We start from the raw sequence: 15,517 nt of genomic DNA on the forward strand, positions 1-15,517 counted from the left end.
CCAGCCGCCCCGTCCCCTCCAGCCCCGTCACCAGCCGCCCCGTCCCCAAGGCTAGCACGGCTTCAGCCCCGCTGGAGGGAGCACACTTTTAGCAACAAACCCTCATGCAGACAGTGCCCAAAGCCCTCCAATGCCACAGCCTGGCCCCTATAGTTCTGGGGGTCTCCCCCAGACACAGCCCGGCCCCTATAACTCTGCCCCCGCCCCCGGGACACTGCATTCCGGTGTGCATCACTCCAGCATGTCAGGCTCTGGGGGCAGGGCGCCCTGCAGTCGCTGGCCGTCTCCTTCACTCCTTGTTTTGTCAGTGCCAGTGTAGCCGTGGCCGGCCAACCCACACATTTCTATTTCTGTGCTCGTTGTGCAAGTCCTCTCCTCCGGCCTGCCATGTGACCTGCCCCGCTCACCCTGCCTCGCTCACCCTGCCTCACCAGAGCCCAGGAGCTCATCCCCGTCCCTCGGCCCAGAGCACTGAGCTGCCTGTGGCCAGCACGGGCAGGGCTGGTTTGGGATGGGACCAGGCCTGAACCATCCGCATTTAGGAGCTCGGGGGGGGGGGGGGGGTGTCAGGCCCCCCATCCAACCCCTCCATTACACACCCACCGCCAGCCAGCAAAGGGACTTCTCCTGGGTGAGCCAGTCATGGAGCCAGGGAAGGTCTGCAGGGCACTGGGGCAGCCACACAGAGCGAGAGCCCACCCAGAGCTGCAGGAAGACAGGCAGCCCCGTCTAATGCTCAGCAGCCTGCTGGGCACGGGCGTGGCCCAGACCCACGGTCCGATAGTTACCACGCCTAGGGGCCACACGATATGCGGGGCTGAGGCAGACTCCAGGGGGAAGCCAGAATGACGCCATGGATTCCTTGGAAGTCTGGAGAAGGGGAAGCACACGCTACAGGCAAGAGAGACCAGGGCTATCACCTGTAGGTGCCTCCAGCTGCAGTGCTGTCAGGGGACAGGGTGACAGGAGTCTGCCCACTACCAGTTGGCTACACAGAGCTGCCCTACCACAGAGCCTAGAGGTCACGGCCTCCACGGCTCCAGGCTCCCCACAGCTGCACGGCCCAGTCCTGCCTGACACAGACTGAGACGGCACTAGAGACGGCCCCGCAGGCGCATGGAGAGACGGGCTGCGTTCACTACAGACGTGCTCCGCAGGGACAGAGTACAGAGATCTAGAGGACTAGTGCCACTGAACAAAGCCCAAAGCCGGCACACCTCACCCTGAAAGATCCAAAACCAAATACACAGAGAAATCCCTCCTCTCACCAGGGAAATGCAGCCACCTCTGGGGCGGGACACAGCGGCTGTTTAGCAGCACCCACCAACTCTGCACAATGGCTTAGGACAGGGGAATACAAAGGAAGCTGATGTGATTACTAGAGCCTGGCTGGGACCTGGGAGCTCCCATCCCAACGCGCTTCCCGTTCTCAAAGCTCACGCAGACAGAGCTGCTCTTTCCTGTCTAGCTGAGGTGGCAGATGCCACGGGACACAGAGCCATCTTCCTTCTGTCTCCAGGGGAGGCCAGAGAGAGGCCAGCCTCCCTGGGGCAGTTCGGGGAGTGATCAAGCCTGTTCTGCCCTACCTAGGTCCTGGAGAGGTGGAAAAACTGGCTGTGCTGGTTTGGGGCGCAGTGGAGAAGGGCCTGCGGGAGATCGCTGGTGTTTGCTGTTGCCGGCTACGAGTTTGTCAACAGCACGAGAACCTCCTGACAGCTAATTGGCTGCCAGGGATGCCAGCTCTCCAGTGTCAACCGCACTCGCCCCCAGGGTACAGAGCTGCCAACGGGTGTGCCAGCCCTGCCCCAGCGACGTTACCAGGGAAGCAGGCAGCAGCTGGCCAGTTCCCCCAGGCATTACCGAGCAGGCAAAGGGCCCGGCTGGACTCGTGTGCGCCAGCTTCACCCGCTCAGCAGCCTCCACTGATGCAACTTCCTTCCAGGAAGGGCTGTTGGGAGGCACTAGCCCTCCCCGAGCCTGGGGAGCAACCAGGTTACGCGAAACCAGCCAACTGGTCCTCGAGGAATAGTGCCACAGGAACAGGGCACTGCCGGCCACCAGCGCCCTGGGCTTCCTCCCTAGGTCCCTGCAGCCCGCCCAGCAGTCAGCTCGCCCCCCAGGGTTTCTGTAGCGTGGTCTATTGTGTATAGCTCTGCCTGACAGCTGTCAAGCAGCCCCGAGCCGGTAGGACGGCCACATCCCAGAAACCGCCCGGATCATAGAGAAACCAGAGCAGGAGCGAGCCGCGGAGACTCAGCTCGCCTGTGACTCCAGATGGGGCCCCTGCGAGGCACGGCTCAGGCTGGCAGGCCGGGGAAGCTCACACACACGCTTGCTGCCCGTGCTGTATGCATCAGGGTGATCCGCCGGCTCTGAGCCCCTTCTCCTGTGCTCAATTCCCATGGACATTGCTGCGGGATAGCGGGGTGCCACCAGCCCGCTGCACGACGTTCCCCCCAAACTCCCCCATCCCAAAGGGCACGTTGCACAACAGAACACACCATTACCGTGTCTGTCTCTCTGAAGCTTTGGCAAGCCATTGCAGCCCCCCGGGAAATCCTGTGTGCCAGTGAGTTTCCATCACAGCCTCACCAAGTCTCGGGCACCTGGGAAAGGCTCTCTAGCGCTCGCATACAGGGGGCGCCCTTCTGTCCGGGATGGTTCCCCGACCCCGGGGGGAAGCAATGGCGGGTCACTGGCAGGGGCAGAACTCAGAGGCAGTGCCGGTTGGGACCGGGGTGACAGCAGCAGACTCGGGGCTCAGCCCCACACGCCGGGACACCAGCTTCCCGAAAGGCAGGGAATGTTAGGATTAAGCAATGTGTTACATTCCATATATTCATTGTATGTTAATCAGGGTTGATTTGCAGGATTATAAAAGTAGAAGGTTGATCAGTATTTAGAGGGATTATGTAGTAGACGTGAGCAGGATAAGCTGAAATGCAAGAAACTGTGGGCTGAGGCCTGGAAGACTTTAGCTTAGCTATTTTAGGCCTTGGAGACAAGAAATGATGGCGCAAGTTAATGACTGAGAACTAACCCGAAGATGATGGGAAAGAGGTACCGACTGGTAATATTGCAAAAGTTATATTCAAATTATAAAGTGCTGTGACAACAAATATTGTCTCTAACATGTACGGCAAGGATAAAGGTGGTACATGAATGTTAATGAGACCCTACCCAGCCTATAGAATTCGGGGTCCCTTGTGTTTCCAGGGGACACACACCAATAAGAGAGAAAGGCCGACACTTTCATGTACATGCACAGAGTGTAGGTATAGACAGATTCACAGTATAAGAAAGGGTGCCCAGAGCAGGAAAATTGAGCTTCCTATGGGAAACGCCAGCAGGAACCACTCCCATCTTGATGATCAATTCATGAGTGGGCCAACAGACTCTAACACCACCTAGGAGGATGTGAGGATGTCTGTAGGTATAACTGGCACATTGTACTGAGCTTCGGGAATTGCGTATGCTGTGATATTTATAATTGGGTTGATAACTTTAATAAAACTACTAAAAGATCGATGCTCTTGTAATTGTGTGTGTTACTTGCCTATGGTTTCATGTGTTCCTATGAACTCTAGATCCAGAACAGAGGTGACTCTGTTGAACCAGAGACTGTAGATGCCAGAGCCGAACCCACTGAAGTAGGATTAACGTTAAATAGAGTAAAAGGCGACAACACGCTCGCACGGATCTGTATCACTGCAATGCCCTCCCGTCCGATACACCCACGCGACGTGGGAGTGGGAGCCTGGAAGGGGCTGCAGGCTCAGTGGTTACGGGAAACGGGGCCAGATAAGCAGCGGGGAGAGAAGAGTGCCCAGGACAGTGACACATGGTCACCAGGTCCAGGGGAGATGAGACGCTTGGATTTTTCCAACACCTCTGCCTGAGCAATGTCAGAACTGAAGAGAACAGCAGGGCTTTCCCGAGCCCCGCCCGCACCATCCACTCCACACAATGACTGTCCCACTCCTGTGCTTGGATCCGCTAACAAAGCTGGCATCTACGTCAACAGGCTTCTGGGTTAACGACCCCTCCCGCCCCCGCAACACACAGGAGCAGTTCACACCTCCCGCAGGGTTGTTTCCAGTGGTCTGCAGGCTCAGATGAAGAGCTGGAGCTTCCAATTCTGCAGTACAAGACAGCAGTCACCAGGGACAGCCATGTGGTTACCAAATTGCTGCAAGCAGCCGCATGTAAATTGCTGGAAGATATGAGTTATCAGTAGTGAATCGTTGCTCAGGTTTGGGGGGAGGGAAACAATAGGAAAATACGCTGGTACTTGGCGATCTTGACTAGTTTGTTAAATGAAGGGTGGGAGTTCTTGGTTTTCGGATACTAACCTGCCCATGTAAAGAAACCCCCGAAACTGAACACAAAGATTAGGAACCAATTCCCATTGCCTCCTTTCAATAAGAATATCTAGCAAGTCTTAGAACAACGGAAAACTTGGCATACAGCGACCTCTAACAGCCCAGCATCCACCTTTGCCTCCCACGTTGCAATGTCCTGAAGATTTCTGGCACTCTGTTAAACTCAGAACCATGTGTGTTTAAACTCCATGAGCCCGGAGGCACTGCTGCTCCCTGATTTGCACATGCAAATGATTCTGGTTAGCAAACTGCGACCTGAGGAGATGAGGGCTGTTAAAACTAGACCCAGCGGATGTGACAGAGATTCTTACACTCCTGCTGAAGTGTCACCCTGAGCCACGGCCGCACATCCTGCATGGACTCAAGATCACCCTCCATACGGTAATTGCTACTCTCCAATTGCCACACAGCAGGCTTTGGGAGCTCGGAGAACACTGCCGTGGGGCATTCCACCCCACAGCGGAAGGGGACAGTCTCCCCATATAGTGACTCTGATAAGAAGCCCCAAGTGAAAAGCATTCACCCGTCAGCACTGCTGGAAGTGGGAAGTCTATTTCCCACCCGCTGCCATGGGGGGCTGTGCTCCGGCAGAGCAGGGGGATGCCTGGCACAGTATGGGGCAGACCAGGCCCTCCAGCCCTACTGGGAGCAGCATCGCTGTCCAAGCCGAGGGCTGGAAAATAAAATGGCCAGTCTAGCCCAGCAGGAAGCTCATGGCAGGAGGGGGGATTAGAGAGGTGACAAACGAGGGATGGTCCAGGGAAGGATCTTGCTAAGCGAGAACCCAGAACCCCAGATCTGCTGGGATGCACGGTGCAAACGAAAGGAAGTTCTGCTTCCCTTCAGTGATCTGGCGAGCGGTTCTCGTGCGCGCTACGGGACCACCGACCCTCTCCTCTGCAGCCTTGCTGCTGCTTCGTGCTGGGGGCGTTATGGGACAGCGGCTGCCTTCCACTCCAGCACCCAGCGCTGGCAGTTGTCGGAGGGAGGACACCAGGCTAGCGGGGCTGCCAGCCCGGTCAGTGACACCAGCCCGCGCACAGGGCCCTCGGGGCGGCATGTACGTTCTGCGGCACCGAAGCAGAGCCCACGGCCGACGTCGGTGCTTTGTGTTTATTAGAGGACAGCTTTGCTGCGGGGGCCGAGAACCGCCAGCTGAAGTCACTCTGCCAAGCCCTCTGGAGCCTGGCCCACCAAATAACCAAGAGCACCGGTTTTCAGCAAAGCTCCAGCCCCGTGAGGAGGATGCTAGGCAACCTCAGTCCCACAGCACCAGGAGTGGAAACCAAGTCAAAGCAACGGAGCTTTCTTCCTCGGAGACCAGCACAAACTCGGCACAGGAAACGCAGAGCACCGGCCCTGCAGCAGTACAGGAAGGGACAGACGGCGACCACCGCACCCCGGCAAGGCCCTCACCCACCGACAGCTTTCTGTGGTTTGCGGCCGAGTGGCATTTTCTGTGCTGACACCTGACTGGGCAGGCGGCTATTTATACCCCATCCATCCCCACTAAATTACCTCGAGTCCAAGTCAGCATTAGCTCGGTCACTGGAGGGAGACAGCGCTGTCTCTGCAGCCCCTGGCCTCTGATCGGGGGACCTACAGCGAGGGCCCATCGGGTGGCGTTTGTCCATTCAGAACTGAGAATCATCAACTCATCACACAACCTACTCACAACTGCCAACCTAGGATCGACTGGAACTGGGCACTTGGCAACAGCCGGCTCCCTATTTCATTACTGATCCCCCACCCAGCCCCTCCTTACCACGCAGCCCCCAACGGCCAGAGACGCCCCAGCCTACTCCTCCAACCAGAGGAGTAATCAGGAGAGCTGGGGAGGTGGGCTAGTGTCACAGCTGAATCCCCCCCTTGCAGCTTCAAGCGAGTAAGTTACTCATCCCCGAAAAAACGTTAATTCCGTGGGGATCTTTGATCCCCAAGTGCTTCACGGACTGTGCCGGCCCAGCCACTGAAATGCAGCCACCCCAGGGCAGCAGCTGAACCACGCCCAGCATCCTGCACAACAGGGACGAGAAGGCGCATTGTGGCCAAGCCAGGAGCCTGGGAAAAAACCCCTAGGGCCCTGGGATTTCCAGCGTCTGCCCAGAGCAGACAGGCCCTGGGTGTTGTAATCCTGCTGGAGGAAGAGAGGGGAATTTCACAACTTGGGTGAAACAATGAAACGTGGGCTGGGACACGCTGCCTTCCTTCGGAAGCGCCTGGGTTGTCACTGTCACACACACACACACACACACACACACACACACAGAGTAGGGCTCGAGCCTAGCAGTGCAGGCCTGGCCAAAGCGAATATTTGCAATGCCAGCCAGGCCCTGGCAACGGGCCACGCTCGGGGAAGCCAGCACAGGCTGCAGCTCTCCATCGAAAGGGAACAAGGACACCCAGAGCTACCACATGCCAAGCAGACTAGAACTTCTGCCATCTATTCTACTCTACACAGGGTCCTACACTGCCCTGTCCTGTAGGATCTGAGCACCTCTCAGTCATGCACGACATGGCATCACGTGACTGACAGCTGTCAGATGTGGATGATTCTTTCTTCTCCTCCCCGGGGAGAGCTGTGTGAGCAGCCAAGCGGTTGGTTGCGGTGGGGTTCTCCCCTCCCCGTACGGCCATGCTGCTCCGGCAGGGCTGCCCGGGGGGGGCGGGGGCAAGTGGGGCAATTTGCCCCAGGCCCCGCAGGGGCCCCCACGGGAATATAGTATTCTATAGTATTGAAACTTTTTTTTATGGAAGGGCCCCCCGAAATTGCTTTGTCCCAGGCCCCCTGAATCCTCTGGGCAGCCACGCTGCTCCGGGTTTGGGTCAGAGAAGGCCGGTGGGAGCAGGGCCCCTGGGGAGGTTTGGGGTGGCCCTGAGTTCCTGGGGGTCTGGGACTGGCCCCGTGGGATGCTCTGTTTGCTGCCCAGCTGGGCTCTGCCCGGGTGGTAGAAAGTTCCACGGGCCCGAGGGGTGGAGTTATGGACTTCGGTCCCCAGCCCGCAGCCATAGACCCCTCTAGATACGCTGAGCCCAGGCCGCTGAGCGCCTCGAAGACCAGGCCCGAGACTCTGCCCTTGACTCTGTTCTATGGGAGGCCAGCGCAGAGAGCTGGAGGGGAGAACAGCGGGAGTCCCTGGCCCCACTGTATCCCTTTACCGCTGGCCTCCAGTAGCCTCCCACCCCACACTGGCAGATTGGAGGGGAGAGCCACATTAGCAAGTTCTCTGTAACGCTCCCACTCGGAGAAATGCCACCTGCTCTGATGTGGTTTCCACCTTCCTGTTCCCAGGGCCTCCTGGTTTCAGAGCAGGCATGAAGCCGTTTCAAAGGCCCCAGAAGGGTTGAGACCTAGTGTGGTTTTGTTCTTTCCTGGAAGTGTTTTAATTAAAACACTGCAACTGTCTGTGTCCTCCACGGAGATGCTACACCAGCATTCAAGGGGGAACTGTCCACATGCTTAGACTCAAAGAGGCTCCTGGCAAATCCCATCCCCAGTCAGGAGGCAGACATCTCATGCCTGGAGTGAGAATCCCTCAGGCTCCCCGCACCTCTCCACCCAAGGTCTCAGAGTGTTTCACAAACATTCCTGTCACGGAGTGTGGGGGGAGACCAGGCCCTGCACCCCCGGCTTCTTGCAATTCACCGGGACTCTCAGCCAGCCAGTAAAGCAGAAGGTTTATTTAGATAACAGGAACACAGGCCAAGACAGGTCTTGCAGGCACAGACAACAGGACCCCCTCAGTCAGGTCCATGTTGGGGGGCCCCAGGGAGGCCACAGCCCCGTCTGGGCTCCCCTCCATTTCCCTAGCCAGCTCCAAACTAACTCCCCCTCCAGCCCCTCCTCCTCTGGGCTTTGTCCCTTTCCTGGGCCAGGAGGTCACCTGATCTCTTTGTTCTCCAACACCTTTAGCATCCCCTTGCAGGAGGGAAGGGCCCCGGCCATTAGTGGCCAGGAGACAGAGTGTAGGCCATTTATGTGCACTGGCCCTTTGCTCTGCAGCAATCTCACCCCCTAGAGACTTAAGAAATGCATAGGGGAAACTGAGGCACCCACACAGTATTCAGAGGAAACATTAAGAACAGCCCCCACTTCATCATAATTCCTACCACTCTGAGGTAGGTATCATCCCCATCTTACAGGTGGGGAAACTGAGGCAACTCGCCCTAGGCCAGACTGCAAGTCAGTGGCAGAGCTGGGGGGAAAAGCCACAAAACCTCAATTCCATGAGACTATCCTTCCCTGGGTCCTTCTGCTGTGTGGGGTACTCAGGAGAGACACAAAAGAAGCCCTTTTGTGTATTTAAGATTTTGTGAATTGGATTTTCTAGCCCTCCTTTTAGCGAGGCCATAGGGAACTTTGCAAGGCCAGGCTCGCCCAGGGGAGGGCAATCTGGGGGCAAAGGGTACATGAAGAGGGCATATCCTGATATTCAGCCTGAGTGACATCTAGGAGGCTGTGGAACCGTCTAAAGGTAGACGCCCAATTGCTTGGGCTGTTTAAACTGGCCAACGCCCTGCACAAGCTCCTGTAGGGACCGGTACTCGGAGAGCAGGGGAGCGGGAGCAGGGACGACTGGTACTTTGAGTCTAACGATTACGTTGTAGGGCTGCTCGCAGCCCACACCCGCTGCATGCAGCCCCAGAAAACATGGTGCACAACACACGGAGCTCTCCAGCTGCGCTGAGGAAGGGAGGGTTGTGGAGACTCACAACGAACTGGGCGCCCGAGTACATCAGCAAAGAGAGCAGCATGGCGCCCTGCAGGTCTAGACGCGCTCCCAGGCTCAGCGGGGCTCCGACGCGGGCAGACTTCGCTGCTGTCAGCGGAGCTCGGGTTGGAGTTTTCGAGGTGCTGGCAAACCTGGCGCAGTTCTGCCCCAGGCGAGCAGGCAGCCACGTGACCCAAAGGCAGAACGTTTCCATTACAGAAACTGGTGCTGCAGCTAGACCCAGGGCTGCGGGTTCAGCTTACTGCTTGGCTGTGACTGGATCCTCTGGTCAGCACCATCTTGGATTACTGCCCCATGGCCCCCGCCCCCCAGGCTCTCCAGAGCAGGGGCTGGGGAGGGATTTTGTTTCAAGAACAGAAATGTTCAGAAGCCTGCGGCTCGTGCACCGCAGCATCCCCCGACGAGCGACTGTACTCAAGACACGCCCCCACCGGCAGCAGACCTAGCCAACAGCCACGCCTGCTGCCACACCTGCAGCTCGGTGGCTGAGTTGATCCCAAAGGGCAGAAGGGTAGAGAAACAGGGCCCCGGCACACTGTGGCACCACTCCCGGATCACTATGCGCGCAGGGCCGTTTCCGATGCACGGCGTGGAGAGAGGGGACAGCCGTCTGCAGCTGTCACTCGCTCTCTGGCCCTCAAACTCCACTGGCATCAGTGCAGTCATTCCCGAGGGGGGTATCGGGCCCTCTGCAGTCAGTATCTCTTACTGCCCTGAGTACGTCTCATGAGACCAGGCAGCCCAGATGTGCTGGCAAAGTCCCCGTCTGGAGAGGACGCTCATCACACCAGGGGATCTCTCAATGGGGTCACCTATTCGTAGGCATTGCACTGAGCCTCTCACACCCACTGCATAAAGCTTGTGTCCCCATTTCTAATGGTCAGCTCCCACCCAGGGACTGCCTCTGCCGGTCGGTCAGATGATAACCGGACAGGGAAGCACTTCAATAATCCCGTTCTCCCGCAGCTAAGCCGCAGGGCATTTGGCCTCACTTTGTATCTGGTTGTGTTACAGGTTGTCCCTATAGCAGATGGAGGTGAGGTCTTCCCAAAGCAGAGGAAACCCCAGTAGCGGCCAGGCTCCCGAAGCGGGTCCCTGGCAGAGTGACCACAGCACTGCCATTCCCCGCATGCCACTCGTCCCCATCGAGGGCAGGGTGAGAGCCCACTCCCTCCGCTGCACCCAGACCACCTGTCGGCTGCACGATGCCAGGCACCAGAATGAGCTGTGAAGGCAGCTGTTTATTTCACGGCAATGATGGGTGGAGGAGGAGAGAGGTCAGGGAGGGTAGAGATGAAGGCCAGCCTGGCCCCTTGTTCTAACCATCTGTTTGCTTACACCAGGATCTTGTCAGTCAGCCCGGTGAGAGCTGGCATGTGTGTTACCCAAGATGCTGTGTCCATCATATGACTGTCACATGCATTTCCCCCAAGCGATAGCTGGGAACAGAGACGTTTTGCAGACATCCTCATTTAAATTAGTTTGTGATTAATCTGATTTCAGCAAAACCCTACGTTTCCTCCACTAGCCTCCATCAGGACAATATACGCCAAAGCTTCTTCCATTGTTTGCAGCATTGTTCTAGCCAGGCTGGTCCCAGGAGCGGAGACCCAAGGTGGGTGAAGTCAGAGCTTTTACTGAACCAGCTCCTGGTGGTGGGAGGGAGAAGTTTCCAAGCTTCACAGAGCAATTCCTCAGGTCTGGGAAGCTCAAAAGCTTGGACCTTCCCCACAGAATCCGAGAGACAGACGGGACCTCAAGGGTCATCTCCTCTAGCAGGAGTCGGTCCAGTAAAAGACAGGACCTCCCCCAACCTAGCTTCTCCCTGCAGACTCCTCTCTTCCCAGCCAGGCGGCACTCCAGAACTGATCGGCGACATAGGGATGTATTGCCGAGAAGTCGTATTGGCAGGATGGCTGCAGATTTACTGTGCTCAAATCCACTCAGCGCAGATATTAAAGCAGAGCCGCATTAAACTCAGAGCTTCGCATTAAAATAATGAGGGCTGCCAAGCCAGGGCTACCATTAACCAAGCGCAAATCATCCCAGTTGGCTCAGTGGTGAGAGACCGAAGCAGCGTCAGTGTCTGGAATACTCCGTGCATGAGACAAGACAGAGACGTGACAGAGGTCTCTAAAGAAGAACTGGGCAGCATGAAGTGAAGCATCTGTAAGTGAAAAGGGGATCTAGACACTCAGCTTTATTGTACTCTCAGCTTCTACTTTTAAATGTCACCCTCTCTCGACCGCGTCGCTGTCAACACACAGACTGTCCCGTGTGTGTGACAAAGGCAACGGCTGATGCAGGAAGGAAACATTCAGGTCAAATCTGGACCAAGCTAATCATCATCATCTGACATCTCTACTGTCCCTTTCAACCAAAGGGCTTTGCAAATCCTACTTATAGAGGAAGCCATTCACACACAGCTCAAATGCAACCACATCTAAGGTGAAAGGCAGCAATCAGATGACAGCTATTCACTGCTCAACTGGGGGTGGAGGAAGAGGAGATGTTTTGGCTAAGGACAATGTGACAAACCCCTTCCTTTACAAAAAACAGTGCCAATGAGATCCGAGCAGACAGGGCCTTGGCCTTCCAAGGTCTTGCCTGAAGGAACCCCACACAATGGACAGAGGAAACCCAGTTTAGCTCACACGGAAAAAGGAAAAGCTGGGCTGGATTAGACACCATGGAACCCCAATGGACCGGCCTTGATTTGCGGAAATTCCCTTCGAGGAAATCCAGGTAGGCTTTGGTGCCTCCACTGCACAGTCCCCAGTAGTTGGAAAGTCTGAGGACCCAAGGCACAGACCTAATGCCCGCTTAAGGGGTTTTCCTACACACCGGCCAGGTGTCAAGCCGCTGATCAGCCCACTAAAAAGTTACAGGGAGCTAATCACAACTGGGAGAAGAGCCCAAGGATTCAGTGCTGCACCGAGAGGACCCTCACGCATGCTCCCCCTCCTAGCATGCAGCCTCTTAGCTAGGGAAGCTCGCGACCAGCCCTTCTACATGGGGGCCGCAGAGGCATTCCCCAAAGGCAAGGGAGGCTCCAGGCTGGAGGCAGAAAGGGAGGGATGTGGAAGACGCAAGCCGTTAAAAGCCGCAGTCTGTTAAAGCAAGCAGAACGATGACACGGTTGCAGCGCTTTGGGAGCAGACGCCACCTGGCAGGCAGCTCATGGGCATCCGAGGAGCTGGTCTTTTGCTTCCATAGCAGAATGCAGTAAACTAGATGAGGTTTCTTTAAAGCAATAGTAACACACCTTGCCTATCCAAGCGCTCTAGGCACGCTGACAATCTTACCACCGCACACTACACCCAGAAGCATTGAAAAACAAACACTCCAACAGGAACAAATTAATTCAGTGCAGCCAGACAGTGAATCAGCAACAAAAAGGTGAGTAAATTAGTAAATGATGTTCCTGTAACTGTCCCAGTCATGCTAAGGCAGGATTAAAGCACACTGATAGACACAGTGAGAACTTCAAGGCATCTGGAATGACAGACCTTGCAAAGAAATAGGGCAACATGACACAGAATAGCTATTAGCCAATTGCATCTTTAACACCATAAGACGTCTCCTAGGCTCATCGACTCTAGACTTGCAAACTAACATTATGCCAAACGCATTAGGAGAAATACAAGCTCGGTATTAATGTCTGCCACTCGTCACGCTAACGTGCAGCACGGCCACCCCAGAGCTTCTCTTTTCACTGGTTAAAGCCATCTCGGTCACACCTCTCCCAGTCATCACCAGACTCCAAGGGACCTTCCCCGTCCAATTACCACACTGCTCTACTCTAAAGTGCTCAGTAACAGAAGTGACCTTTGAACACGTATCTCAGCCCCTAAGCAGTGAGCCAGTGTAGGTGTGTCTATATCGGGGTGAGTCCCAGCACTCAGTATGCACAGGCCAGGAACGTGACCGCCCATGGAGTATTTATCCCCACACAATCTAGCCCCAGACATAGTGCCAAGGAATTAACGGCACCTGTGGCCGAAGCAGCCCCTTTCTGAGCAGGGCACTGATCAGGTGTCCTGCTATACATGCCTTGTGCAGAGCTGAAGGATATTGGACTATAAATAATGCACGCTCAGGTGATCTGAGAATGGAGATTTTGGCAAACTCCCAGTGCCATCTCTGCAGCTTTGGGGCAGCTCTGGCAGGTAACGCAGGGCCAGCACCGAAGGGCAGTTTGGGGCGATTCCCCTGGCAGTATTAGGAGAAGAGACACAGATGCCAAGACCACAGCCAATCATGCTGACCAACACTGCCTCCCTGGACGCCCCATCTGTCGTCTCTTGTCTGGCACTTGGATTGTGAGCCGTCTGGCCCAGGCACCAGCTTTTTGCTTTGACTGTACAGCGCCTGGCACAACAGGCCTGGTCCAGGACTAGGGCTCCTATGGTAACACAAATCCTGCCCCAGTGCCACGCAACCCCCCCCAGCCCAGGCAGCCCACCTCCTCCACCCCGCCAGCAATTCCTGTGACCTGCACTCCCATACCAACCACAGGAGCAAGTTGGCCCAGCCTGCACCCCCTTCGCCAGGAGATACAGGCCAGGGGTGGCACAGACAGGGAGGGGTGCCACGTAGAGGCAAGGGGTGCCACCCGCCTACCTGCTGAGGAGCCGTCCTCGTGGTCAGAGCTGTTGTAGCTACAGTCACTGCCTCTCTCCGGGGAGCTGCAGCTGGAGGAGTCCCTGCCAGGCACATCCAAGTGTCGCCTGTGTCTCCAGGGCAGCGGGTGCTGCTCTTCGTGCTGCACGGGGGAGCTGCGCCCATTCGTCCCATCCAGCGGGTCCAGGTCCCGGCTGTGCTTGGGCCACCTGCCCCCTATGGTGGGCAGCCAGCGGTGGGGCCTGTCCTGCTCCTCCCCGGGCCCCCGGGGTAGGATCCTGAAGCCTAAGAGGACCGGATTCAGGAGGAACTTCTCACTCACGTCCACCTCCTCGTAGTCGTGGTCAACACTGCCCTCCCCGGGGCCAGGCGTGTTCTTGGCATGGGGCTGCCGGCCACGGACTTCCCTAAAGATGGGCTCACTGCCATGGGGGTGCCTAGTGGGGGGCTCACTACCATGGGCCTGGGCAGGGACAGGAGGATCGCTGCCATGGGGGTGCCCAATGGGGGGTTCGCTACCATGGGCTTGGGCAGGGATGGGGACAGGGGAATCCCTGCCATGGGGGTGCCCAGTGGGGGGCTCGCTACCATGGGCTTGGGCAGGGATGGGGACAGGGGGATCGCTGCCATGGGGGTGCCCAGTGGGGGGCTCGCTACCATGGGCTTCCCCAGGGATGAGGGACTCGCTGCTGTGGGGGTGCCCAGTGGGGGTCTCACTGTCATGGGCCTCCCTGGGAGCGGGCACGGGGGGCTCGCTGCCATGGGCCTCCCTGGGGACGGGCACGGGGGGCTCGCTGCCATGGGCCTCCCTGGGGACGGGCACGGGGGGCTCGCTGCCAGGGGGCTCCCTGGGGACGGGCACGGGGGGCTCGCTGCCAGGGGTCTGGCCAGGGGGGTGCCCAGCTGGAGCATCGCTGCCCTGCTCAGTGGCCAGGCCATCTGGCCCCTCCTGGGTGCTCCAGCCTACAGGGTGCTCACGCCTGGGGGGCTGCCGCCTGCCCTGCCTCCGGGCCCGCGGGGCTGGCTTGTGCTGCTGCAGCTGGTGCTGGATGGCTGCGGCCAAGCTGTGCACTGCGCGCCCCGCGGCTCCCCTCTTGCCAGGAGGCATGTCCGGGAGGGGGGCCGGCTCCTCTGCCTGCCCGTCCGGGGAGGGGGCCGGGGGCTCCCGGGCCAGAGCCGTCTCCAGGTAAAGGACTTTGAACTTCTCCTCGGCCAGCGCCTGCTGCAGCTGCCTCAGGTTCCCCCGGCTGCGCTCCAGCTCCAGCTCCATGTCCCGCACCGAGCCCAGCTGCATGCGGGGCGCCGGCTCCCCGGGGAACTCGGCCTGCCAGTGCCGCTGGAACTCCGCCGGCTCCCACATGCTGCCCGGCGCAGCCCCGAGCCCACGGCGATGGGCGGCGGGGCTCGGAGCCCGCGAGCAGCGATCCGATGCCCCGGGGATGGGCGGCGGGGAGGGATCCGAAGCCCCGGGGATGGGCGGCGGGGAGGGATCCGATGCCCCGGGGATGGGCGGCGGGGCTCGGTGCCCTGGCTGGGAGGACGCCGCAGACCAGCCCGGCGGAAAGTTTCTCTCTCCCCCCGGCAGCTTCCGCTCCGGAGTCCTGTTGGGGCCCTGACGTCGCGGCCCGGCCCCTCTCCGGCACAGACCCGCCTCCCCCTGGCCGAGCAGGCGGGGCCCGCGGGGAGCGCCCCGCCCGGCGCAGGCCGGGCTCTGCGGAGGGCGCCCCTCACCGTAGCGGAGCCGGGCTGCGCGGGGGGAAGCGGCCGCACCGTGGGGTG

General features: G+C 58.2%; 1 protein-coding gene across 1 annotated transcript in view; it reads right to left on the minus strand.

Moving 5' to 3' along the window:
* LOC112119710 (basic proline-rich protein-like) overlaps window positions 1-15,160 on the minus strand; it is a 27,623-nt gene extending 12,463 nt beyond the window's left edge. Inside the window, exon 1 of the mRNA XM_029912533.1 lies at window positions 13,739-15,160. Coding sequence (XP_029768393.1) covers window positions 13,739-15,098 — 1,360 coding nt within the window. The 5' untranslated portion in view covers window positions 15,099-15,160. The remainder of the gene's footprint in view (window positions 1-13,738) is intronic.
* Window positions 15,161-15,517: the final 357 nt, after the last annotated feature.

Source organism: Terrapene carolina, unplaced genomic scaffold (assembly GCF_002925995.2).
Source record: "Terrapene carolina triunguis isolate 2854851 unplaced genomic scaffold, T_m_triunguis-2.0 Scaffold231, whole genome shotgun sequence".
Classification (NCBI taxonomy): Eukaryota; Metazoa; Chordata; order Testudines; family Emydidae; genus Terrapene; species Terrapene triunguis.